This window comes from Syzygium oleosum, unplaced genomic scaffold, assembly GCF_021117445.2.
Source record: "Syzygium oleosum isolate NSW1041296 unplaced genomic scaffold, Sole_v2.1 Sole_v2.20, whole genome shotgun sequence".
NCBI classification, from domain to species: domain Eukaryota; kingdom Viridiplantae; phylum Streptophyta; class Magnoliopsida; order Myrtales; family Myrtaceae; genus Syzygium; species Syzygium oleosum.
In genome coordinates, this window is record NW_026607504.1 from 2952224 (window position 1) to 2976652 (window position 24429).

The 24429-nt window shown below is 38.3% G+C and overlaps 1 protein-coding gene across 3 annotated transcripts in view; it reads left to right on the forward strand.

Annotated features, from left to right (window-relative positions):
* Positions 1-1309: 1309 nt before the first annotated feature.
* The window catches only part of LOC115691058 (midasin), a 41162-nt gene continuing 18042 nt past the window's right edge, over positions 1310-24429 (forward strand). Inside the window, exons 1-37 of one of the 3 annotated variants that reach the window (XM_056320663.1) lie at positions 1310-1405; positions 1748-2040; positions 2131-2465; positions 3901-3985; positions 5604-5872; positions 5994-6188; positions 6427-6596; positions 8557-8666; positions 8762-8881; positions 9071-9149; positions 9368-9490; positions 9587-9662; positions 9735-9831; positions 9933-10067; positions 10146-10202; positions 10280-10456; positions 10606-10731; positions 10819-12606; positions 13561-13625; positions 13717-13912; positions 14002-14106; positions 14195-14500; positions 15164-15357; positions 15444-15498; positions 17152-17302; positions 18155-18228; positions 18900-19047; positions 19886-19984; positions 20077-20177; positions 20279-20368; positions 20445-20510; positions 20698-20862; positions 20969-21176; positions 21254-22140; positions 22250-23767; positions 23856-24012; positions 24103-24165. In XM_056320663.1, the coding sequence (XP_056176638.1) occupies positions 1936-2040; positions 2131-2465; positions 3901-3985; positions 5604-5872; positions 5994-6188; positions 6427-6596; positions 8557-8666; positions 8762-8881; positions 9071-9149; positions 9368-9490; positions 9587-9662; positions 9735-9831; positions 9933-10067; positions 10146-10202; positions 10280-10456; positions 10606-10731; positions 10819-12606; positions 13561-13625; positions 13717-13912; positions 14002-14106; positions 14195-14500; positions 15164-15357; positions 15444-15498; positions 17152-17302; positions 18155-18228; positions 18900-19047; positions 19886-19984; positions 20077-20177; positions 20279-20368; positions 20445-20510; positions 20698-20862; positions 20969-21176; positions 21254-22140; positions 22250-23767; positions 23856-24012; positions 24103-24165 (8695 nt within the window). In that variant the 5' untranslated portion in view covers positions 1310-1405; positions 1748-1935. Of the gene's footprint in view, positions 2041-2130; positions 2466-3900; positions 3986-5603; positions 5873-5993; positions 6189-6426; positions 6597-8556; positions 8667-8761; positions 8882-9070; positions 9150-9367; positions 9491-9586; positions 9663-9734; positions 9832-9932; positions 10068-10145; positions 10203-10279; positions 10457-10605; positions 10732-10818; positions 12607-13560; positions 13626-13716; positions 13913-14001; positions 14107-14194; positions 14501-15163; positions 15358-15443; positions 15499-17151; positions 17303-18154; positions 18229-18899; positions 19048-19885; positions 19985-20076; positions 20178-20278; positions 20369-20444; positions 20511-20697; positions 20863-20968; positions 21177-21253; positions 22141-22249; positions 23768-23855; positions 24013-24102; positions 24166-24429 lie in introns of all 3 variants that reach the window. The other 2 variants (XM_056320664.1, XM_056320665.1) reach the window with 2 other exon arrangements.

The following is a 24429-nucleotide window of genomic DNA, read 5'->3' on the forward strand; positions in this document are numbered from 1 at the left end:
TAATTTTTTTATTAATAATTTTTTTAAAAATATTTTACTAAAAATCTTTTTTTTTCGCCATGGCCTGGTCGCTGGCCATGGCCGGAAAAATATTTTTTATTAAAATATTTTTTTATTGATAATATTTTAATAAAAAATATTTTTATTGAAATTATTTTTTTTATTTTTTTTTGCCATGGCCTAGTCGCTGGCCATGGCCGGTAAAATATTTTTTTATAAATAATTTTTTTATTAATAATTTTTTAATAAAAAATATTTTTATGAAAAATATTTTTTTTATTTTTTTCGCCATGGCCTGGTCGCTGGCCATGGCTAGTAAATTTTTTTTATTAATAATAATATTTTATTTTATTTTTTCCATGGCCGGCAAATTTTTTTTTTATTAATAATAAATTTTTTTATTTTTTTTCGGCATGGCCTGGTCGCTGGCCAATGCCGATAATTTTTTTTTATTAATAATTTTTTTTATTAAAATATTTTAATCTCGCTAGATACGGCGAGGGTGGCCCTCGCGCCAGACATTAGAAGCTATATTAAAAATCAAGAAAAAGAAGAAGAAAAAAAAACTGATTCTCATTTTTGTTCCCAGAATCAAGAAGCTACTTTTTTTTAATTCTTGATTATGCTCCAAAACTGATTCTGGGCACAAATTTGCAAGAATTTGTGCCTAGAATCAAAAAATTAAACAAACGGATTTCTATTCCCAAACTGATTCCGGGAACAAAAGAACAGAATCAAACACTATTTGGCAAGTTGCCGTGCGCAGCCTAAATGCATTGCATTTGCTCAAGGGATTTTAGAGCCCCAATGCTCATTTCAAATGCTGAACCAAACGGGGCTTAAGTTGGATGGCACGTCGCAGTTAATAAGTGTACCAGTTTGGGGTTCTATCCCTCCGTTTGTTATATGTTTATCAATTTATGATTTTTCGAGAAATTAATCCAATTTAACAAAGGATAAATTTGTCGCAAGTGTATTGATTTGGGGATTTTGGTGGTCAATAAATTAGTTCGGAATAAATTTATCACATATGCATCAATTTGAGATTTTTCGTGGTATTAATTCTAAAATTTAATTCCAAACTCCTAATAATACCCATATCCAGGTCGGATCATCTGTCCGACAAGAAAAGGAGAATATATAAGAAGGAATAACCCGGCCCGACTCGACCCCCCACCGAAACGCCTTGCATGACAAACCCAATTCCGCCCCGCCCCCGCCCCCCCGCCCCCCCACGGCGCACAGCGAAAATACGTCTGCAATATAAAGGCGCGGTCGTTAAACCCTAAACCCTCGAAGCAGAAGCAGAAGCAGAAGCAGAAGCTGAAGAAGCAGAGAGAGAGCGGAAGCAGCTTCTGACTGTTCAAACACCTCAAAGCTGAAAGCTCTTGCTCACAAGCTTTGGGTCAGTTTGTCTATAACCGGCGGTAGAATTTTGCTAAAAATTTAGCAAACGAAGTTCTGGGTCATGCCTCTGGAGTCTGTATTGCCTTTCTTTCGTCCTTAGCTCCTGTGTTCCTATGGCCGGTGGTGGGATTGGCTAAGAATTCGCAAAACAAGCTCTGGGTCATGCCTCCGGAGTCCGTGTTGTCTTTCTTTCGTCCTTAGCTCTTGTGTTTCTATGTCCGGTGGTGGAATTTGCTAATAATTCGAAACCAAGTTCTGGGTCATGCCGCTGGAGTCTGTACTGTCTTTCCTTTGTCCTCAGTTCTTGTGTTCCTATTTAGTTTGCGTCCTTTGATCGCAGGGGATAAACTGGTTCGAGTGATCGGTCGGGCGGGGCATTCGAAGATTGATATCCCCCTGTTAAAGCCGGGAAACGCAGCATACCGCTTAAATTAATAGTCAATTTTGTAATAGATTCTTTTTTATTTTATTTTATTTTATTTCACCTTGTCGGTATACATTGTTAATACATACAGTGTTAGAGCTGAGATGGCGATAGATGGGAGTTTCAGTCTCGAATTTGCGCTCAGAAGGTTCCTGGCGCGCTGCCCTGAGCTCAGAAGCAGGCCGCGGTTCGCTATGCTAGCAAGGGAGGTAATCAAATCTACACTGCGAGACTTAAAGCTGATTTTCTTTAGGAATTTCGGAGTATTGGTGTGGTGATTTTGGTTTCTGTGCTTCCAGGGAAGTGTGTTACATGAGGATGAAGTGATCGTTTTGGTGGCGGATATATTTTTGCACCCTACTTACACAATCCCATTGATGGGGTGTTTCCGGCCCATAGCACGAAAAATTGTGGAAAAGGCGGTGTCATCCCTTCGACTTGTGACTAATTTAAGGTCCAATTCAAGTTCCATACAAAGAGAAGTTGACGAAGATAATGAAATTTTAAAAGGAGCAGAAGATTGTGATGGTAACCTTATTGATTGTTACGTTCGAAAGGGAAAGGGTTTGAATCTTCACGAGCTTGCTTGCCTGGGCTTCTGTCGCGCACTTGATTTGGCTCCTTTTTTGTTGGGGTATGTCAACATTTAGTTTTCTGGTTCATTGTATGTATAGTCCTACGTGCTGTGCTTTCCTTAACTCCACTTAATATTCATTTTGCTTGAACAAGAAGAGAATTAATTATTTTATTGTGGAGTTGTAATGTAGGTTCTGTATGATCCACCCCTAGTTTCTGGCTACAGTACATACTGAGGATAGGGAAGTGAGCTTCATGTTCATATATATCTGTCTGCATGAGAAATTGAGTACGCCTTTTAGATGATATTTTCCCTGTTGAACTGGTCTACTATGTTAATTGACTCTGCCGATAGAGTTACATTTGCTTTTCCTTATCCCTCGTAATGGGTCTTATAGATGTCTTCTTCTTGAAATAGAGCAGACTGTATTTATTTGGAAAATGCCTTACAGCTTGCTTTACTTTTTGTACAAAAATGGACCATTGCTGAAGTATTTTCCACTTAATAATTCGGAAAGTTTCTTGTAATAAAATCTGCGCCAAAGGGTCTTGACTTGCCCTGGAATTGATTTGGAGGGTCAACATTCCCTTATGAGTTTCCTTCTCCACATGGGAGGCTGTATGAGAGAGTACTCTAACAACTGACAACCTTCAGAAGAAAGTTCTTGAACTCGTGAATGGATACCTTCTCTGCACACACACCAGAGTTAGTTGACCACACCCTTATTAATTGCCGTGGGTCGAGACTTCTTAGGATTGATGCATTGGGACTTTTAGGCATTTATTCGGTCGAGGTTTCTATGTTTTAGGAAGAACTCTGGGCTAGGAAAGAACTTGTTTTGTACATAAAAGAAGAGAAAAGACAGATACTTTCTACTATCCATTTTGCGGCTTTTTTTGGGTGTTTGAGAGTCTAGAGTCTAACGTTCTTGATATATAGAATAGATAGTTGCAGGTTTTGAGCTTTTGGTTACTGTAGTACCACTATTCACATTAGAAAGTTTATTAGAAGTGGTAGATTGTCGTTCTTTGTAATTTTGTTTAGCTCTTGGCATCTTTCTTGCAAAATTCCTTGTTCAGCTTTCCAAAAAAGAAAAAAGACACCTGCACACATTGAACATGATTAAAGATGATTATTCAGTCCGCTAGAAATCCTTGAGTTTTCTGGTTTGAAGGATAGCTGAAATGGATGTGAGTCCCGTGACTTAATAAAATGTGGTGACAATTTGTCCTTGACCTGATGGACTGTTTCTCTATCTTAACGGAAGCAAGTTCCAGACTTCCTACTTGTTTTCACAGAGTAAAATGAGTTTGGTTTAATATCTGCCATGATAAGATAAGAGTGATGGACATTCACGGTGTTTTCTCTTGATGGATTCCATTTGTGCATGGTAAACTTCCTCGCTGAAGTTGTTGTTGCTACAGAACTTATAGCTATTACTGAAAGGAGCTAAATCCTATTCCGACTTTGGTTACCTTCTTAATTTCTGCAGGTCTTTATTGGAGTTTTTTAAATTTGCTCCACCACCTTTTCAGCGTATTTTGGAAGGAGGAAGAACTTTGGATTACCTTCAAGAGGTATTTATATTTCTTTTTTTAGGATTTTTCTGAGATAATCATAGAAGCTTTGTGTGTGCGAGGCGTGTGTTTGTCTGGCTTTGGAGTATGGTGGCAAGGGAAGTTGAAGTTGGTGGGTTTATCTTGGTTGTTTTGGAGTATCCACTTTGGATGGTTTGTTAGACTTTTCAAACCTTTCTTTCTTAAGAATTTTGTATAGGGGTGATATGCCCATGGTGCCTTTTTATTTTCCTTAGAGCCATTGTTTCCTCCAACCATACCTCTGATTGGTGGGTTACAAGTATGAACATCACCCACCAATCAGAGTTATGGTTTGATGAAAATATAGCCCTTATATTGCTTTCAAATGAAAATAAAGTTGGTGAGCCAGATGCAAGTATGAGCATATTCTGAGACATACAAAGCGTGTGAGTCCTAGTTTGTGGGGCATGAAGTTTCTTTTAAGTTATAGTTTGCTTTTTAGTGACTGGCCTGGTTAGGGTGGAAGTTGGTTTTGTAATGACTTGGATCAAATAATATTGTATTGATGTTGCGGAGATTGCTTGTGATGTTTAAATGCAAAGGAATGAGGTCATGATTTTACGGGCATAAGCTTTACCTGCAAATCTGACGGTGGAATTATCCATGATTCTTAAGTAAAGGTTGGAAAGCTTTGGGTTGTTTTGGTTGATGATTTATGATTAGTTGGGGTTGGGCTTTGTTTGGTCTGCTCAAATTTATGGCATTAGAAGCTAAATGTCCTTGTTGGTCTGCTTGGATTTGACCAATTTGTTTGAGGTAATGTTTCTAGATCATGACTAAATACAAAGAGATCTCTTAAAAATTTTGATATAAAAAATCGATTAATCTAGATCACCTTTTTAAACATCCTTGATCACCACATGATAAAAATTTTTACCCCTAGATTTGAACTGTGCGATTCCCATTAAAGAACTTGATGTTAGGATATTCATGTAATAAAATGTCAATATATTGTACATAAGCATCAAGTTTTTAAGTTGGTGCTTTGTGACCTACTGGGTTTCTAGGGTTGTAAATGATACTCTTTTTAAACAATTGGGATTATGGAGACATATGCATTTCATCTTGCTTAATGTCTAGATATTTTATTGCTTTAGTATATAGTAATTAGAACCTATCTGTTAAAACGTCCTTTTGTTTCAGTAGAAATTCATGCTCTTTTAGCTATGGCTAAGCCATGCATTTGGCATTTTTTGAGCATGGAACAATCTCATTGGTTTTAATTTTATAGGGACATTTTAAACTCTCCTGTTCATTGGGGAGATTGTCCTATTCCGCCAGAATGTATTTTGTACAATTTCAAATTGAGGCAAAAACTGTCAATAGTGCATGCCTCAATTCATGCCATCCATCTTGCTTATAGTATCATCTGGTATGGCCTAAGCTGTTGTCAGCGCAGCTTTGATTATACCTCATACATTTGCACATTTTTATTGAGCTGAAGACTTGTTATATTGCCAAATTTTAAGTACATTGTTTGCTTTCTTTTGATTTTTGTAGGAGTAGTGAATAGAACTAGTTCAATGTGCAGTCCTAAGTTTCTCCAATGACTTTTTTACTTAGTAATAAATGTTTGGTTCTTTATTCCCTCTTCTAGGCTGAAGGTCAATTGTCACATGTCGTGCGGATATCTTACCGTATATTGCTGACATCGCCTGAGGTGTTCTCTAAGCTTTGGGATTGGTCTTGTTTCATGGATCTTGCAAGGCAGTCAACAAGCTTATCAGGCAGCAGTAAATCGGAGAAGGATATAGCAGATTTAAGATGGTGTATATCACAAATACTATCGGTTATTCTTAAATTGGGTGATGCAGGAACCTTAAATCTTGGCATTGGACCTGAAGAAGGGTTTGACTGTCTGCTACGGTTGGTTGACGTTCTTAAAGAAATCATCATCACATATATTGACTCTTAAGTAAATACAGTAACTCTTCTTTTGGGAAGATTTGCCATTTTGACATTCTTACTTTGCTTTGTTGATCATCAGCTGGGAAAAATTTTGTCGGGATGTTTCATTGGAGAAAGCAGGCATTTATATTGAGCCATCTGTGAAAATAGAATCAGATGAGATAGTTGATGTCCATCAAGAGTGTTGTCTTGAATCCTGCGGTTTGATTTCTCTGGGCTTGCAACTGTTCAGCTATAGTGAGGCATGGCCTCGCCATCAAAGGCTCGCAACAGGGTAACTTACTGCAGATTTGAATTTTTGCTCGGTATTTTATAATTTTTTGCTAAATTTGTGAAGTGGGCTGTGAAATTCACTCAAATTTTTTAATTTTTATTCCCTCACTTATGGAAAATATTGTCCATCAACTTAACAAATTATTTATGACTTGAGCTGGATGAAGTGACGTGCCTTAACATGTTTCATAGAGATGTTGCTTGCCTGTATGGTTTCATATTGACATGTTAATATTCAGGGACGATGAAGCAGTTAATGCACCATTTGTGTTGACGTCAACAACAAGGAGAAGTTTTCAGATGGTCCTATTGGCAGTCTCCCAGAGATGGCCTGTTCTTCTTTACGGTCCCTCAGGTGTAGGCAAATCTGCTCTTGTTAGCAAGTTGGCTTGCGATAGTGGAAACCGCGGTAATCTTCATTCTTTGATTTTGTTATCTCTGGATTTAACTGGATTGTCACCATGAAGTACAAGTTGTAAATGAATTTAAGAACCTGTATAATTTGAGTCCTACTCATATAATAATTCTTGTGCATGAAAAAGCTGCATTTCTCCATCGGTGGCCCATACATGAACATATTATTGATTGATAACGTTGACTGTTTTTGTCTGTAATGGTGGTATATCTATGTCAGGATTTAAAATGCGGAAAGCTCTGCAGCTTTTTTTGACTAGGATGGATGAATTTGAATTTTTTTGTTAGATTTTCATAGGAAACTTTTGAAAGAGTAAGTTGGATGACTACTGCAAAGTGAGTGTCAAGTTCAAAACATATGTCCTGGGTTTCTATCTGAATGTAAACTGGATGAGTAAAGTAATATTCCTCTTGCGTTGGAGGTGGCTCCTAAATCTATCATTAAACCATCCAGCATAAAACGAGTCCGAAGATTGTGATATTCATGCCCTCCTCTCCTTTTTTGTCATATGTTCTTTATATTTTCCAGCAATCCCCACTTCACCTATCTGGCGCCCTCTAATTTTTTTAGGATGGTTTAGGGCTTATTTAGTATACTTGCGGCATCACCTATTTCTATGTTCTGAGCCCCACCATAAAGCAACAAAATCGTGGCAACCCTTCTCTCTCTCTCGCTTGCTCGTCTATGGCACATGCATTAGCATTAGAGTATACGCCACGAACCAACATTCAGCTTTAAGTTTAAATAGCAAATTAGTGAATGCTATATCTAAATACTAAATCTAGTTTATACTAGTTGTTAATTTTATTTGTGCCTATTGGATATATTGCTGAAAAATGTAAAAACAGTTTTATAATGTCACACACTTCCAAATTTCACCTTTTATAGGCATCCTCAACCATAAATTTCGTTCTCAAATGAGTTGCTAAAGGTAGATTGGCTTTAATTCATAAATCATCACTGTCTCTGCTATCCTATCATACTCTTTGCCTTCCATTTGTTTGCTTAGCTCGTTTTAGAGCTCCATTGTGTTGGTCAAGGTCTTGAAGGCTTGTTGTAACTGTTATTAATAATGTTGGTGCATATTATGCTTTACGTTTCTCGTGACTTTGACTCTTTTTGGTGAACATGAAATTTCCCAATAGTTGATGTTCACGCTGCTTTCTCTAATCCCAAGACTGGGTATTAATGAAACAAAAATTTAGTTTGTTATAACCAATTTAGGCTAAAGTAGGTTCCAAATTCTAGCGCCAAAATTCGAAAGAATTGGATTTCTTTTTTGATTACTTTGAATTGAAAATGACAAGTGGGTTCATAAATTGATTATTGAATTAACAATAGTCAGATAGTAATGGATGATTGAGACTGCATTGTTTATAGTTAAAGCATTTGCACAAAAGATGATACTACTGCCATTTCCCTTTCCTTTAGAAAGGAAAAGGCATATGAAGTTTTGTTATTGTAGGTAGCTCGATAGTTCTGTTGATTACTTTCCTCCATTTATAGTAAGATAAAAAAAGTTTCTGTGGATTGTTAGGATAAGTTCTCAAGGATTAGCTTTTACTTTTGGTATACTTGCGCAGGGAACTTACATGTGCTATAAAAATTGGAGATTGGGAGATCTTTTACAAATTGAAATCTTTTAATGAATGAATTTTGTTACTTGCCTGCAACTGGTTGCAACTTTAATGGTGCCTCCTGCTCTGGCATGATAAACACCATATAGCAACATTTTCAATCGTGGCGGAATATAAGGTGTTGACTGTATCTCCTTTCCTCTATCCATCAATTCTTCCGTTTAGTTTTTGTTTGGGTGGAGTTAAGAGATCTATTTTTTTTGAAGGGAGGAATGGGAAATGTCCTGTTTTCCTCCAAGATGCATGGTTTCACTAGATGTTTAAAGAAGCAAATAATTATTCCAAGAGTTCTTTTCTCACACTCCTCTTCTTGTCAGTTTTATCCATTCAAATGGATGATCAGATTGACAGCAAAACGTTGATAGGAAGTTATGTATGTACGGAGAAACCGGGTGAATTTAGATGGCAACCTGGATCACTTACTCAGGTTTGTTCCACTCAAGAACATAATATCCCCTTTCTGTGACTATGCACTTCCTAACTAAAGCACTTATTTGTTGATGTGTGCACTTCTGTTCGTAGGCCATTGAAAATGGACTTTGGGTCGTCTTTGAGGACATTGACAAAGCACCATCTGATGTGCACTCCATCTTGTTACCTTTGCTGGAGGGTGCAAGATCTTTTGTAACCGGTCACAGTGAGGTAATTAATAGATGTAATATCCCATATTAAGATAGAAAGAGATACTTTGTTTCAATTTTACGAAGGTTTTCTTACTACGTTTTTGGTTTTCTTTATTACCGGCATTCAATTTGAAAAAAGGTTGTCTGGAATAAATATGTGAGGATCTATTCTAATTGGAACATGTTGAATTGATTCACACTCGTGCAGGAAATAACCATTGCGGAAAATTTTCGACTTTTCTCCACTATATCAACGTCCAGATTGCATATGTCTTCTGGTACAGGAGGTTTGTATTATGACAGGGGTTTGATCAGCTTCCTTTTCTATTCTGCAGTACCGTTGAAAAGCAACAAGTCCTTTCTCATTTGAGTTACTTGACTTGGTCTTTCTAGTGTTATCATTTGCGTTTCTTTATGTACTAGTTGGTGATTAAGCGGTCAGATGCGTACAAGTGCACAATGGATATCTCAACTTGAGAATGAGTTAATTAGCTTCCTCATGTAGGCTTCAATTTCGCTGGGACTCTGTGGAGGAGGGTTATGGTCAGGCAGCCAACTCATGAACACTTACAATGCATAGTGAAGACGTGGTATCCAAGATTGGATCCTCTTGTTGATAGGCTAGTTGGTAAGCTAAATAGTTAAATGAAATAATTCACATATGATAATTCCTCCTCTCAAGCATTTTCAGACTAAATATTCTAGTTGGATGTTATCCATGCAGAAACATTTGAAAATATAAATGCTGCGATCATGCGCAAAATTGGGGACTCAGTTTCCGTTGGCAGGTTTTCAACAAGGTAAAGAATAATCTTGATGTTGTAGATTGAAATTATTACGATAACTTTATGGCAATTTTTTTTTTGTGGCAGGGATCTCCTTAAATGGTGCAAGCGAATAGAAGGATTAGGTTTTAGCTTAATGGACGACCAGTTATCATCTTACCAGTGTCATTGTATTTATCAAGAGGTCTGATTCAAATGTTGTTTCGTGGTGATCCCTACTTTATGAGCTAGATAACCTGTGTAGTGGGACACAAAGAATTTTATCATTTCTTTTCCCCTCTCCAGGCTGTGGATGTTTTTTCAGCGTTTTCAACATCAGTTGAAAACAGGTTGAAAATAAAGAAAAATGTTGCACGACTGTGGGGAGTTCCAATTTCGGAAGCGGAGAGATTACACCCTGATATGAAACCTGTAATTCAGGTTTGATTGAGACAACTGATTGTATGTGGCTTTGTGGTTGTTTCTATTGGCAATTTTTCATATCGGCTGTTACTACAGGATATGCTCTCAGAGCTAAGAATTGGACGCGTCACTCTCCAACGAGCTCAAAAAGCTGTAAGTTGAATATTCTTGCATGCCTTGCTTAGGTGATTTTTTTGCTGAGGCTCAATACTGCCATGTCTTTATTTCAGCTCCACTATGGGAAAAAACCATTCGTTGAAATTCGTAGATCTCTGCACGCGATTGAGAGAATAGCATGCTCTGTTAAGTGCAATGAGCCTGTGCTCTTGGTTGGTGAAACTGGGACAGGGAAAACCACACTTGTACAAAATCTTGCATCACGATTGGGCCAGAAACTCACTGTTTTGGTATGTGGGAATAAACTCTCTCTCTCTCTCCACAGACTTTGATGCGCAATGACATGGGCAGGCTTATTTACTCATGAAATCTGTTTTCATCTTGAATCTGCATATTTTCTCCCTAGTTTGTGCTTATTCAAATTTTTCCTTTGCTTCAGAACTTGAGTCAGCAAAGTGATATTGCTGATTTGTTGGGGGGATTTAAGCCTTTGAGTGCACACTATGTATGCATCCCTCTTTACAAGGAGTTTGAGGAGCTTTTCTCAAAGACCTTTTCGGCCAAGGTATTTTTATTAAGGTTTGCACGTGTTGCTTGTTTCCTTATTTACTACTAAAGCAGATGGCTGACGCTGTTGTATGTTGATAATTAGGTTAATCTGACTTTTCTGGATAGCTTGCGAAAACATCTGAGTGATAAAAACTGGAAAGTTTTGTTGAATGGTATGCACAAGGGCGTAGATGCTTTCAAGCAGTCAAAGGTGGAAGATCCTAGACATGGGAAAAAGCGGAAGAAACCATTGAATGAGGAAGTGATCAATGCATGGAATAACTTTTCTATGAAACTGGAAGCTGCCCGTGCACAAATTGGTGCATCATCTGCTATGATCTTCTCATTTGTTGAAGGAGCTTTTGTAAATGCTCTTAGGAATGGTCAGTGGATATTGCTTGATGAGGTCAACCTGGCTCCTACGGAGATTTTGCAGAGAATTACTGGAGTACTTGAAGGAGAGAATGGGTCTCTCTGTTTAGCTGAGAGAGGTGATATCAGCTACATAAAGAGGCATCCCAACTTTCGCATATTTGCATGTATGAATCCAGCAACTGATGCAGGGAAACGGGAATTACCATATTCTCTGCGGACTAGATTTACTGAATACTTCATTGATGATGACTTGGATGAGGAGGATCTGACTCTATTTGTAAATCAATTTTTAGAAGGTGGACCTTTGAAGAGAGAAATGGTAGATAAAATCGTGCGTTTTTACAAAGCTGCTAAAAAGGAGTCGGAGGAGAGGCTTCAGGATGGAGCTAATCAGAAGCCACAATTTAGTTTAAGGTCCCTCTTCCGTGCTCTTGAATACACAAGGAAGGCAGAAAAGAAGTTCACCTTTGAAAAGGCCTTATATGATGGATTCTGTATGTTTTTCCTCACTTTGTTGGACAGATCTAGTGGTAAGATAATGAACCAAATGATTTTGTCATACTTATTGGGAGGGAAAATGCCTGGACAAAAACCATTTGACTGTTATGTGACAATCATGGCAAACTCCGTTCCCGACGATTTTGTTGAGAATTATGTCCTGACGAAGAGTGTCAGAGAACAACTTGGAAACTTGGCGCGTGCTGTTTTCATTAAAAGATATCCTGTCCTTTTACAGGGTCCCACTTCCAGTGGGAAGACTAGTCTTGTGCGATATCTTGCTGCAGTAACTGGTAATGAATTTGTGCGCATCAATAATCATGAACACACGGATCTGCAGGAGTATTTAGGTTCTTATGTCACCGACACTAGTGGGAAGCTTGTATTCCATGAAGGTGTTTTAGTTAGGGCTGTCCGCAATGGTTATTGGATTGTTCTGGACGAGCTTAACCTAGCCCCATCTGATGTGCTGGAAGCATTGAACCGATTGCTAGATGACAACAGAGAGCTTTTTGTGCCTGAATTGCAAGAAACAATCAAAGCACATCCGAATTTTATGCTGTTTGCAACTCAAAATCCACCAACAGTATATGGAGGACGTAAAATGCTTTCTCGAGCATTTCGCAACCGTTTTGTGGAGATTCATGTTGAGGAAATTCCTGAAGAAGAGATAAGCATAATCTTGGAGAATAGATGCAAGATTAGCGGAAGCTATGCCAAGAAGATGGTTGAAGTCATGAAAGATTTGCAGTTGCATCGGCAGGGTAGCAATGTATTTGCTGGAAAACATGGATTTATAACCCCACGTGACTTGTTTCGTTGGGCTAATCGGGTTAGGTTGCAAGCCAACACTTTTGAAGATTGCTTGTCTTCAAAACATCGCTACGAAGATCTAGCTAGAGAAGGTTATTATCTTTTGGCTGAAAGATTGCGAGATGATGATGAGAAATCTGTCGTTAAAGATGTTCTAAAAAAACATTTTCACGTTGTGCTTGATGATCATAGCTTGTACAAGCAGGTACAATTCTTCTTCCCAGGCAAAATAACGTGTTACTATTGGATGATTGTACTTATATGGCGTGCTGATGTTTTATGCATGTGTATGGAATTCCTGTATTATTTGTATAATGTTTCCTCTGCATTGGCATTTCTTTTCTTATTCTCTGTTGTCATTAGTTGGTAAATGAATTCAGTTGGGGCTCTCTGATTTTTACTGTTGAAGTCATCCTGCATAACTTTTCGTTACCATGTTTCTGAAGCCCTGTTTTGTCTATATCTCTAGAGATTTGTCATTATACTTGCCATTTTTTTTTTTTGCCAGGCAGTGCATTTACAGTCCGTTGTGAGGACAATTTGATTCCTTTTGTATTTTTTTCCAAAGGCTGTTACTTGAATGTCAAATTTGAGTGGGCAGTCTCAGAACTTTCATCCAAATGGAACCTAGGACTTGAAATTGTCGACAGCCTGTTGGCTGTAACTCTATGCTTTTAAAAGTAGAATGACCTAACACAAAGTATGAACTTAAAGCAATAAAATCAGAAATATGAAGAATTGAAGGTCCGCCTAGTCTGGAGTTATCTTTGAATATGGCTTTAGCTTTACATCTTTTAAAGGCCTCGCACACACACACACACACACACACACACACACACACACACACATGTATATATAATCTAACTAGTCTTTTGTGTTGGATAATGCTATCTTTTTCCTTCATGTTATCTGTTTGTGTCAGTAACACAAGAAGAAAGTAGATATATGTTTTTGACTGCCTGAGACACATCGAAGCATTAATAAAATTTCGATGCAGCTCTTCACCTATTATTTTTGTTGTTTATATGTATTTGTTTTTATGGCTTTGTCCAGGTTGTAATTCTTGGTATCTTTGATGTTGCTCTCTTACAACTCCTGGATCTCTGTGACTTCGTCTATTTTGAAAGTCCCATGGTTTATAGCTCACCATGTCTTTCAGGAATCATCTGAAGGACGTGCTGTCAACTTGGACAATATTTCAGACGTTTCAGAGAACTTTGGAAAGTATGACTTCCACCAAGAACAGTGTGTTTGTGTTTGTACTGTGAACTCATTGTAGTAATGTTCTTTTTTATTGTTGACCTGGTCTCTGCAGTGTCACCTGGACGAGGAGCATGTGGAGGTTGTATTTTCTTATTAGACGTTGCTATGAGTTGCGTGAGCCCATTCTTCTTGTAGGAGAAACAGGTGGTGGGAAAACTACTGTCTGCCAGTTGCTAAGCACTGTTTTGAAGTCAAAACTGCATATTCTGAATTGTCACCAGTACACCGAAACTTCTGATTTTGTGGGGGTGCGGTACTTGCTGATTTTTGCTTTATTTTGGTTGTGTAAACTTCATTTTTCTGTCGTGCAATGTAGCAACTAACAAATGGTGAACAGGGTTTCTATCCCGTTCGAGAGAGGTCGAGGTTGATTTCCGAGTTTAAGCGTCTAGTTGAACAAGTGATGCTTTCAGATACTTTTGTCTTCTATCCCAGCACTTTGGTATGTATGCTCTTGATTGGTAGACAACACTCCCTTTTCGCAATTTGTGCTTCTTCGTCTGTCTTTTTCATCCATTCTATGTTTACAGACAATTTCATCAGATATTGGTCAAGCTTCTTCAACTCTCAACCAGCTGGCTATGATCATAAACAGTTATCGACAGGGTCTGGTCACATCTCCCAGAGTCACTTCACAAGATCTGGACTATTTCGAGCAAACAAAAGTGGAACTCGAGCAGTTGTACCAGAAATGGCAGACTATTTTTATGTGGCAAGATGGCCCTCTTGTGCAAGCAATGAGGGCTGGTCATCTCTTTCTTGTGGATGAAATATCTCTGGCTAATGATAGTGTACTTGAAAGATTGAATAGTGTCTTGGAGCCAGAAAGAACTCTGGTGGGTAGACTTTGGTTGAGACTTTTTGTATTTGCATATACATGTCCTACTGGCATCATCTCTTCCATTGGTACTGATGGTGGTCTCTTTTAATTATTAAATTGAAATGCTTATACCATGGGTGGTGATTGCTCATCCTCATGTTCGCACAAATGCTCATCTGCATGTCTTTTGAAGTCCTAGCACTTTACACTCATTTATCAACATTTCACAGGCTTTCATTAAATGAATTGTTGTTTTTTATTGTTGATCATGTACTCACTCAGTTTTTATCTTTTATTTGTTAATGCACAATTGACTCTAATGCTTCTTATCCTCAAAATAGGAATATCCTACATTTATCTAAGCTTTAATAACTGCACTTAGCTTCAGTAGCTGCACTCAGCATATTTTGTTTATTGGTTTTTACATGTTCAGAGCCATCTAATTGATTTGCAGTGAGATAACTGATGTGTTTTTTGCTCCTATATGAATGGTTCTCTTTGTTGTTATAGTAACTTTTTTCGGAACCCTCCTATTTCTTTCCTTTGGCATTCTTTTCTTTGTTTTTTTTTGGGTGTATGTCATTTTTATGTCTTGCTTTTCTGTAGCTTGGTGCTGCATTCAATTGTTTATTTTTTCATCGAATTTTCCTCTGACCGTTCACAATTGCTACTCATGTAGTCTTTGCCAGAGAAAGGGGGGTCTACGATGGAGAAAGTTACTGCTCATAATGACTTCATCCTTCTTGCAACCATGAACCCTGGTGGTGATTATGGCAAAAAGGAGCTATCGCCTGCTCTTCGTAATAGATTTACAGAAATCTGGGTACCTTCTGTTGGTGATCCTAGTGAACTTAGAAGTATTTCTCAGCAAAGGTATCCTTGTATGATTATGTATTAGTCGAGGCAAATCTTCAAAAATTTTCCTGCTTGACATCCCTTCCAACATTTGTTATATGCAGCATATCCAAGCCAGAGCTTCTGTTTGTCGTGGATCCCATGATAAACTTTTGGGCGGTAAATCTCTTGTGTAGTCACCTGTTGCATTGTTATTGTTGACTAATATGCTATGTATGCGTTGTCGTCCTGTTTCCTAATAGTTTAAGCTTTTAAGTTAATTGTTTGTTATCTCACAAAATTTTAACACGGGATTTTTATGCACTTCACCTCTGTCCCTCAAGCGTGTGAGCTCTTCTCACCGATTCTCTTGGTTTATTCCCAGTTTATCACTTTAACTTTATAAAAAATCAGTGATTGGTTCTTGTGGCTTATCATTAGTACATATCTCCTTTGTTTTTAGTTGTCTGAATCCTTCCTTCTTGTACCTTTAAGGAAAATGACAGAATAGATACCCTCACAGTTGGAGGATCAAATTTGTCAAAGGGGGGCCCAGGAAACTTGTTGGGACACTCATAATCCATAGCTACCTCCTTATGAACCTTAGTATGCAGTGTGCCAAAGTTGCATAATTGGTCGGAAAATGAAGGCGCTAGGGCAAGCTATTTCGCTGAGTATAAGACTGAAAAGAGTTGATTAATTGGTTTTCATGATGGGATTTAAGTCGATTTTCATTATTGAGAGCCATAAGATTGACCCCATTTTCATAAGGGAATCCTCATCTGTGCCAGGATCTCCTCTATAACCGATCAGTTACCAGTTAGTTACTTGTAGCGCAATTGATTTCTCACCTCTTAAGGTTCAAGTATATCAGCTGGCCTTCTGTAGGAAGCACCCGTTTACTATTACTATATCTCCCTCTGACAGATCGATTATAGCTCAAATATCTTCTAATGCACTTGCCTAATCCATCATTCTACCCTTTCTGGTGCCTGGTGTCCTATCAAACTTAGCTCTCCTGTTGCTTCCTTATGTTTCGTATAAAATAAAACTGGAATGACGGCACTGTAATTGAATGCCTGCCAACAAGAAAAGAAAGATTACCTCAATTTGTCTCTCTGTTTTTTCGTTGAATTGGAAGGACCAGATCAAGAGAGTTTTTGATGGAGAGTTTCACTTTCGTTTTTATTGAAAATTGGCTAAAGGTTATACACTTTTGGCGTAGTGGAAACTTGCATATGGATATAAATGCCTTGGTTGATATAGTTGATGCTTTGTCCTGTAATTGAGCTCCCTTTTTGGTTTTGTGAGCTCTTTTTGTATATGAGTTTGCACCCCCTTGGTGCCCTATTGTTAGTCTTTTTACCTATCAAAGAAAAAAATTTGGAATGACAAAAGGGAGAAACTGCTGATAAAAGCCGATAGTGCTGCTGGATGCTGGTCTTTGCATGTACCTGTATGATTTTTGCCACTTAATTAATATTCTACCCCAATTCAGAATGTTGTGCTATTTGATTGCTGAGAGCATTTTGGGTCGGGAGATGTGGGTCCTCACTTATCTTGAGTTGTTTCCAGATGCTTACCATACATTATTAGGGAACTGTAATTTTTTATGGTGCTTTTACTTGGATTTGTAAAGCATAATCTTGCCAAAGTGATTCACCGAATCACCTTTTTTCATTTGGGAACAAGTTGATCACTTGAAAAGGAATCATTTGCTTGTAGTTGCTTTGACTTCATCTTCTTTTTAACTACTACTGTTTTATTTACGTCAGTGTCTGGTGTTGTCTTGTGTAGTCTGAGTAACCTATTTATGTATTGTATCTGGTGCAGTGGTTTAACAGATTACAGACTGGGAGAACTCTGACTGTGAGAGATCTACTCTCTTGGGTTTCTTTTATTAACGAGACTGAGAGAAATTTGGGTGCCAAGTCCGCCTTGCTTCATGGGTCTTTCCTTGTTCTCCTTGATGGACTGACTTTAGGTACTCTCTTTTTTTCATGACCACTGGTTAGATACATTCAATCAGGACATCTTAGTCTTGATGTGTAATGGGTGTGGTGCATGGGTAAAGGCAATTGGCACAATGAAGGGAGAACAGCCTGTACTATGGTTGTGGGTTACCAAATCTTAGAGACCACCAATGGACATGATAGTCAGAAAGCAGAGCCTTCTTTTCAGTATTTGTTCAAATTTTTACCTCTAGTCACTCAACTAAAATGGCCAAATAATATAAATTGCTTGTGTGCTTTTAATCCTTGCAATTCCATGACCCAAGTCAGATGCAGCACTCAATAAAATGAAACATTCAAGGAGCTTGTGAGCACGCATGACTTGCTTTTTCTTATTGTTTCCAAGTTCTCTAATAAGCACCATTCTCAAGTTCAGATTATCCATGAATTTTAGTGCAACTTGTTTGTTACGTCACAATACAGAAGTGACATAATGAGGAGCCTCATACATTGCCGATCTGTTGTTGGAACCATACAGTACTGCAATATCAGTTGATGGGGTTCTTGACTTTTTTTTTCTTAATGTAATTAAACTGTTCTGATATTTTGTCTGTCGTTCACTTGTCTATTTCGTTGAGTTCTACTTATATTCTGTTTTCGTACCTCTCTTTGGGAACAAGCTTCCTCCACCATTCCCATATGAAAGTCAGTAGATTTTCATACTAGGGAGAGGAGAATCTGGAAGTATTAGACCTCTTCTGTATCTTGTAAATGACTTTGCCAAATGGGTGGATGCTCACTTGATACTTAAGTTTATAGTTGATCTCCACTCTGCATCTTACCGAAGCTGGATTTATTCTGGCTTTTTGCCTATTTTCACTCAGGGACTGGAATCTCTAAGAGCGACGCAGAAGAGCTGAAAGACAAATGCCTGCATTTTCTTTTGGGACAATTAGAGGTGCTTTTTCTTTACTTGTTAGGTTATCAGCAGCAAATCTATTTGCTACTAGAAAAGAATGTAGTATAATCGAGCTGTAAGGTTCCTTAAATTGAAGAATTATGACCCATAAATTGTTATCTGCCGTGAAACTATGCTTTCTGTCCTTTTTGCATTTGCAAGGCTTATTGCCTTCTTGCCGCCAAGTTCTATAAATAGTCATGAAATTATGACTAGTTATATGACCAAAGTTCTTTTATATGTTTGTTTAGTTATCATTCTTCACATTCTTTTCCTTCGCAAGTTCACATCTTTTGAGACTTGATACTTAAGTCTTTTGTTCGACATTGGATGGTTCCTTAAGTTAGTTGAACAATTATGACCCATTAATGAATAAAGAATGTTCTCAGAGGATAAGATCCTCTCTTTGTTAAATACAAGAAGAAAAAGATTCTAGCATTATTATTTATGTGGTTAACTTGTTTCCTAGTAAAGACTCCATAGTCAATTGGTTTAGATATCTTACCTCATGTGATAAATTTCCTTGCTATTATGTTGATTGTAATGTATATTTCAGAAAATTGTTGCTCATATTAATTTCGTACAGCGGGTCGCGGCATGAATTATTGACTTTGAATGTCTTACTATCTTTCTTTGCAATTACTCACTTTTTCCTCGTCTTACTTTTTCAGGTAGATGAAAATAGTGCTGACTACCCAAAACTTTCAAGGATAGAAAATTATGGTTGGGGTGAAACTATAATGGCAAAAAATTTGTCTGGCAATCATAATGTGCAACTTGATAATATATTCGGTGTTGATCCATTCTACATTGAGAAAGGTAATGTTTGACTTGGTGTACTTGAATTTCTCAAGCACTGTATATTTTTTGGCCTTGGCTTTGTAGCTGCACAGTTTCACTTATGCTTGTCCTAAGCATTTGTATCTGAGTGTGGTCAACATGATCATTCTTGGCTCTTCATTAAGTTTTCTGTCTTTATCTGGAATATCAGTAAGGATGTATGCTTGTCCTAAGCATTTCCTTGCCTTATCCCTTAGGGGCCCTCTTTGGGTTTTTCTTTTTATTTCTTTAATTTTTTTTTGGGTGGGGGGCTGGGGAAGGGATTACTTCTTCATATCATGTTGATGTACTTATATTTGTGTCAAGTCTAAGTGCATGGCAATGGAAACCATGTTTCGTTATAGCTAATGCTTTCAGATAGGTTGGTGGTATAGTTTTCCTTGATAATTCTCCATGGCATTGCTTCTGGCTTTGAGCTTCTAGACCCCTCAGTTTCCTCCCTATTATAATGAGGTCAGGTTCGTCTTCATGGGGAAGGGGATTGAAGTACATTGTGTTACCCGCGCCTCTACCTACGGGCTTAAGCTTTTGATTAGGACTTGGATAATTTGATGTATGTACATTGCTATGGTGGACTGTCTCAATTTGTTGAGTTTAGCCGTTGTTAGAGAAATTTGAATTATTAGCTTCCTCTAACTGGTTCTTGTGGGTGGGTGGTGTTGGGGTTGGGGGGGGGATAGAGAGAGAGATTTAGTCTACCTCTTTTGCCACACTTTCATGTCCACGGAGTGCACAATGACTTTTACGTACATGACTTATGAACTTATAACCATTGAAGACTTGCCTTAGTCCTTATTGATTTACACATGTTTGGCAGGACATGAAAATTGTGAGGTTGGGGGGTTTGAATTTTTAGCACCAACAACACGAAGAAATGCCTTGCGAGTACTGCGGGCGATGCAGCTTAGAAAGCCTGGTATGTTTACCAGTCCAGAATCTCTCCCATCCTTGGTTTGCCTCTTTCCTCTCTCTTCTGCAGATTGCTCAAATCACAGTTCCTTCTTTCAGTTCTACTTGAAGGCAGTCCTGGTGTTGGGAAGACTAGTTTAGTTGTCGCTTTGGGCAAGTTCTCTGGGCATAGAGTTGTGAGAATTAACCTGTCTGAGCAGGTTTGTTTCTGTTTATATCTTTTTAGATTTGTTGGTTCTAGCAACCCATTTTATTGTATGCTTGGTTTTTTTACGAGGTTCTGTATTTGTCTATGTTGCAGACTGATATGATGGATTTGCTGGGCTCAGATTTACCCGTTGACAGTGATGAAGGAATGAAGTTTGCTTGGTCGGATGGTATTCTTTTACAGGTGGCGATTTCTTCTAAATTTCTTGCTCTTTCTCTGTCTATAGTTGGTTGCAGATAATATCGTCTTGTTTTTTTAGGCACTTAAGGAGGGTTGTTGGGTGCTGCTTGATGAGCTGAATCTTGCTCCACAATCCGTCTTAGAGGTATTTATTAAAGGACTTTGGTGTTTCAGAAATGTCTTTATATGTTTGATACAAATAATGACAACTCTTCTTGCTTAAGCAAAAAAATTTAATGAACCAAACCTTTTCTTAAAATCTTCAATTTTATTTTATGTCAAAATTTTCCCCTCAGATGTGCTTACTTTTGGCAAATGAAATTCTTGATCAGGGTTTGAATGCTGTTCTGGATCATCGAGCTGAGATTTATATCCCAGAGCTGGATCTTACCTTCAAATGCCCACCATCTTTCAGAATATTTGCATGTCAAAATCCTTCAAGTCAAGGTGGTGGCCGAAAAGGCCTTCCAAAGTCCTTCCTCAACCGTTTCACGAAGGTTCATTTTTCCCTTGTTTTCTCAATTTGACTTTTGCCCATTCGCTTTCCAAAGTTTGTTTTGAAATTGGTACATCATAACTTATGATTTTATTTGGTGCTTTCAGGTTTATGTGGATGAATTAGTTGAAGATGACTACCTCTCCATCTGCAGTTCATTATATCCATCAATTCCAAGATCTCTTCTTTCCAAGTTAATTTTGTTCAACAAAAGGTTATATGAGGAAACAATGATTTTCCGCAAGTTCGCACAGGATGGCTCACCTTGGGAATTTAATCTGCGTGATGTGATTAGGTCATGTCAAATTATTCAAGGTATTCAAATTTGACAGTTCTATTTTTCATTTTATTCTAACCAGCTCCTTTTTAATAAAATGTTGCTGCTTATGCAGATGCACCAGTCAAGTCGAAAGATGACTGTTTCCTCAATCTTGTGTATGTCCAAAGAATGCGTACAGCAACTGATCGTAAAGAAGTTCTACGCCTCTATGAACAGGTTTTTGAGGTGAAGCCGTTTGTAAATCCTTTCCCGCGAGTGCAATTAACTTCTCATTACTTGATAGTGGGGAATTCTTCCATTAGAAGGAACAATGAGGTGTTACCTATAGTTTCAAATAAGCTGAAAATTGTGCCTGGAATTCGTCAGAACCTGGAAGCTGCTGCTGATTGCGTAAAGTATCAATGGCTGTGTATCTTGATTGGTCCTTCTTCATCTGGCAAGACTTCACTTATAAGAATCCTTGCTCAGCTCACCGGCAATGCTCTAAATGAATTAAATCTTTCATCAGCAACAGACATATCTGAACTACTTGGTTGCTTTGAGCAATATAGTATTTTTCGCAATCTGCGCTATGTTGCTTCTCAGATTGAACATTACATGAATGAGCTTTGCAGATTACAAGTAGAATACTCTATGGAAGCATTTATAAGTGGAAAGAAAGATTTTATTTCCGAATGGCAGGCATTCCTTTCTCACATTGACTCTGGTAATTTGTCCAGATCTGATTCAGGAAATTTGGAGGAAAGAATTTCCAGTTCATTTAGTGTGCTAATCAAAATCGTTGATCAACTTAAGTTGGATAGAGAGGAAAGCTCCTTACCCTTGTCTTGGTCAATGGAGGAACTTGATAATATCCTAATTAGAATTGTGAAATTGAAAAAACTTCACCAAAGGATGACCTTTTCAGCAAAATTTGAATGGGTTACTGGAGTACTGGTAAGAGCCATTGAAAATGGAGAATGGATTGTTCTGGAGGATGCGAATCTTTGCAATCCCACGGTAAGATATGAGTTCTTGATTTGGTATTCTTAAACCTTGTTTTTCTTTTTTAGTAGACTAGGTACATATTTATGCTCACTTTCTTTACCCTTGTCTCCATCTGTAATAGGTGCTTGATAGAATTAACTCTTTGGTGGAACCTAGTGGGTCAATTACCATTAATGAATGTGGGACAGTTGATGGGAAGCCTGTTGTTCTTCACCCACACCCTAATTTTCGACTGTTCCTCACAGTCAACCCAAACCATGGTGATGTTTCACGAGCTATGAGGAACAGAGGAGTTGAAATATTTATGATGCCTCCTTTATGGCTGCTTGATTGGAAAAGTGGATGTTATGTTGATGAGATGGAACTGAAAGACGTCAAAAGGTTCCTTGTTGAATCAGGCATTCCCATTGGTGGGTTGGCGGATGCAATGGCTAAAGCACATATTTACGCCAGGGATGAAGGTTTACGTGTACATGTTCAAGTCACGAACTTTGAGCTTGCACGATGGATACAGTTATTCCAGCGGCTTCTTGCAGAAGGCAACCGGCCTTTGTGGAGCCTTCAAATAAGTTGGGAGCATACTTATTTATCTTCTTTTGGGGAGTTTGAAGGGGAAACTATTATCAGCCATGCAAAGCATGCATTTCTATCAGGGCCTGCCTTCCATATTGCCTATCCTGGATATCCCCTATTTTTGCCTGGAGGGTGGCCATTGCCCTTGAACTTGGGGAACTTTGTCCACTATTCAAAAGAAACTTCGATTAAACAGAACTGCATGTATGTTGAGTTCCTTGGGGCAAGGTGTGCATATTTTGAATGTAAAACCACTAATGGTGGGTACTATGTGGATCAAGCTTTAGGTGTGAGTGGCTCTGCGATGCCTTACTTGATGGATATTGAGACGTTGCTTCAGATTATGTTTCCTAAGGATACAAATCAAAGGCTTTTGTGTCATGGTGGAAAAACAACGGCTGATTTGGCTCTTGCCAGTAAGATGCTACTTTTCGCTGTTAACTGGGCAATTGAGCAGGCAACGGACAGTGATCTGAACCTGTATCTCCATTGGTTCAGCTGGTTTGATTCGCAACTACATCCCTTCTGTCAGACTTTTAGTTCCTTCTTGACTTCATTTAGAAAGGAGTCGAAACATCCTATATGGATATATATAACGTCATGTAGTCACAAGCTTAGATCTCTTGGTGAAATTAATAGAGAGTTGCATCCAGTACCTTTGCTTTCGTCTGAATTAGTTGATTTAGTTGCTTTGAGTGATGCCTCAGCTTTTTCCAGTACCTTTCTCTGGAATGCTATTCGGTCTGTGGTCCTGCTACGGCACAGTTATCAACAGTGGACTTCTGAGAAAAGGCACAACTTGACTGGCGAATTTAAGAATCTACGTCCATTGTTAAAATCGTTGCGTATCCTGGAGAAGCAGATTTTGAATATACTTATCGAGTCTCCATCCTTCGATGTTCTGTTCAAGTTATACAGTCGTCTTCTTGAAGATCACATGCAATTTTGGGAAAGTGTTGTGTCGTCCCAGTTTGAGACCTTGCTGGTTTTTTGGCGTTCCTTGTTGAAGGTTGCTGAGAAATTGCAGGTTTTTCATCCACAGGCTGCTTCAACCATAGCTGCTCTGGTAAGCTTATACTGTATGCATGATATCCTTTGCTGTACAGCTACTTTTGAGCTCTGCAAGCCTAATTAAAATTCTTTCTTGTGCACAGGAGAGTAGGAATCTGGTTGGAGCCTCTTCCTGGAACTTACGTCCTGATAAGTCCTTGCTATGGGTAAATTGTGGGCATCCTCTATCGCCACATTCTGCCGATGTGTATCATAAACAGCTCAACATATCCAAGCTTTGTGAATCAATTTGGAAGCATTGTAAGACATTCTACTTAGATTATCCTTTGTAGCCTCACCAATTTATAATTCCTAAACTCTCAAATTTATTGCCCCAATTGCTTATGACAGCTGGTGACCGCATTGACCTCATTGCATCTTCCTGTCTTGATCTCCGCATCTTGGCAATGCAAGGTATAAGCTCCAAAAACATTTTGGTAGTTGCATTGTGAGTTATTTTGTTTCCCTCCCCAGTGCTTTGGGCTAGTAGGTACCATGTTATGTCAATTTGAATTTGCTTGATCTGTTCGATTGTGACCTTAATGCAATCACATTCTTTGCTCTAAGACTGGGAGCCAGCAACCACTTGGCCATCTCTCAGAAAGTCAATTTCTATTGTAAATTTATTTCACCCCCTACGAAATTATATCATCTCTAGCAACAGAGGTTTCCTATTCA